At 39.2% G+C, this 2,500-nt stretch overlaps 1 protein-coding gene across 1 annotated transcript in view; it reads left to right on the top strand.

The window, feature by feature from the left end:
- LOC138008005 (ATP synthase F(0) complex subunit B1, mitochondrial-like) overlaps positions 1-2,500 on the top strand; it is a 15,287-nt gene that overhangs the window by 1,517 nt on the left and 11,270 nt on the right. The window contains exons 3-4 of the mRNA XM_068855171.1: positions 755-801; positions 1,880-1,957. Of these exons, the coding sequence (XP_068711272.1) occupies positions 755-801; positions 1,880-1,957 (125 nt within the window). The remainder of the gene's footprint in view (positions 1-754; positions 802-1,879; positions 1,958-2,500) is intronic.

Raw genomic sequence — 2,500 nt, 5'->3', positions numbered from 1 at the left:
GCGTTCTCAGCAGAATTATAATCAGAGATTGACCATGTTATAAGAAATCAAAAAAAAGGGGTGACTTCAAAGATCAAACATTTTCCTGATCCTGTAGGCACAGAGGGAAAGTCAGACATCTTCACAACCGCAATAACCTTCAATGACTTTCCGCTGGTGATCACAGACTTCTTTGTAGTTATATAACTACATATATATAAATGCATAAGATCTTTAAGGAAAGTAATAAACATAACAATCGAGAACCAAAACTGACATGCAAGATGACGAGCAGCTTGTTGGTTTCATCTTGCGCTCTTGATAGATCAGTATCTGGTTTGATTGACGTACATGTATGCTTGACGTTGCTTTTCTCTGATTGGATAACCTGACGGGGAAAATTCCCTGTAAATTTTGTGCGCTGCGAGCGCTAAAAGTCGGTTGTACGACTGTAGCCTGCGAACAGGCCCTCCGAGGGACTGGGGTTGAGGGTAGAATGAGGGCCTGCCCGCATGGCTTTGTATTTTGAATGCCGCATCCAAATTTTGGACGGAAAATACTGATTGGCTGAAATTAAATTACCTGGTGACGTTACTATTGACAAGATCCGACAACAAGAAAGTCACTTCTCTCCCACCGCAGAGAGAGAGCCTGCTCGCAGTCTAGTATGACTGCCAAACTGGAAACGAAAAGCAAACGACTTTAGAAAGTCTAGTAAAGTGAAGGTGGGGTTACATGTAGTTTTGCTTATTTTGATTCTTTATTGCAATTTTAGTGTTCCAGCAACTACAAGACTAATGTGTCAAGTTCCACAAGTAAAAGGTAGATGTAATATTCTTTTTTCGTTGGTTCATCAATATTATTAATATAGGATTGCCAATAATGATGATGATTATTATTATTATTGTCATTGTTGTTGCTGCACATAATTTCATGAAACTTGCATGATACCGACTTTTTGTCCTTTAATTTCCATTGCTTTTTTGTAATTACAGTGAATTTTACAAAACATTTGACAGGCAGTTTATAAATTCCCAAAGTTCACTTCGAACTTGGGAATTTTATCACCTAACTGTCAATCAAATGGCAAACTTGGAAACGAACTTGGGTATATTGTGCTGAATTTCATGGGAATATGACGAAGTAATTTCACCATTGCTCTTGGTTGTTGTTTTGAAATGAGTGCCTTCACTGTGCAAGGAAAGGCAATTCCAAGTTTTGTTTGGTAGAAAATAATTGAAAGCTGGTTAGAATGGAAGGAATCATTTCAAATAGGACAGGAACTGAGACTCCTGAAACAAACCATTGCCAAAATTGTTGATATTTTCATTTGCAGAGGGAATATCAAAGATAACAAAATAATGAAGAAGTATCACTCTGTCAGCGCGTGCTGAATGATGTGAATATTTATATGCAGTGTTGTAAAACTACCAATCCCATTTACAGCATTTACAGCAGTGAAATCCAAAACAAACTGGTAGAGAAGAGCGTTTCAGTGTTTGCCGGAAAATGTCCCGTTACATGCATCAATCAGCCACGGCTTAATGCAAGATCTTGGTTCATATTCTTTCAAGAAATTCAGCGTTATTCCACAGGGATCACTGACTCTTGAAAATGAAAATATACTTTACGAGTATTAGCAGCTTGCGTGGACAATGCATTTTTGTGATGAGTGTTCAGTGTTCTTTCCCTCAAAGTTTGGCGCGAAAGTCCCAAGTTCGTTTCAAAGTTTTCCATTTGAGTGACAGTTACTGGTACGTAATGAAATTCCCAAGTTTGAAGCGAACTTTGGAAATTAAATTTCACCACAAACTTGGCAAATCACCAGTCAAAAATTTTGTGAAATCCACTCTATAGGACTCATCTCTGTTGTTACTTCAGTGCAATGTTTATTTTGCAGATGAAACATCTCAGCCAGAGTTTGGACAGTTCTTCAGAGATGTTAGTGCCATGTTAAGGGAAAAAACTGGAGAAACCGGTCAGATTATCTAACTCTTAACATTATGAAATGACGCTGTGGTGGAAAAGACGGAGCACAGGGTGCCGGGTACTGGAGTCTATGGAAAACACCGGGTGACAGGGTCTGAAAACACAGGGTGACTAAATAAACTGAATAATGATAATTGCACCCAGTGTTTTCCACAGACCCCAGCACCCCGCACCCTGTCTTTTCCACCAAACCTTAAATGGCAAACCACCACAGGGTTTTCTTTAAGGTTTTAAGTAGCCGGGTTTTTTTTGCAAAGTAGACGGTTGTGGGTCCGAAGGACCCATACGATGGGCTTTTGCCCATCGCTTCTAGGGGGGTCCGGGGGCATGATCCACCGGAAAATTTTTGAAAACTGGATGCCGGAAAATGCATTTCCTGGCATTTTGGGCCATGAAACTCAGACATTAGAGGGATGAATCAAGCTGCAATAATACTATGAAAACCATGTTACTTAAAGAAAGACGAAGCGACATTTCAATAATACAACCCTATAAACAAAAAGTTGAGTGATATTTTTTGTATCTTTTTGGT

This window comes from Montipora foliosa, chromosome 6 (assembly GCF_036669935.1).
Source record: "Montipora foliosa isolate CH-2021 chromosome 6, ASM3666993v2, whole genome shotgun sequence".
NCBI lineage: Eukaryota > Metazoa > Cnidaria > Anthozoa > Scleractinia > Acroporidae > Montipora > Montipora foliosa.
Note: the sequence above shows the minus strand (reverse complement) of the source record. Positions and strands in the feature narration are given on the sequence as shown.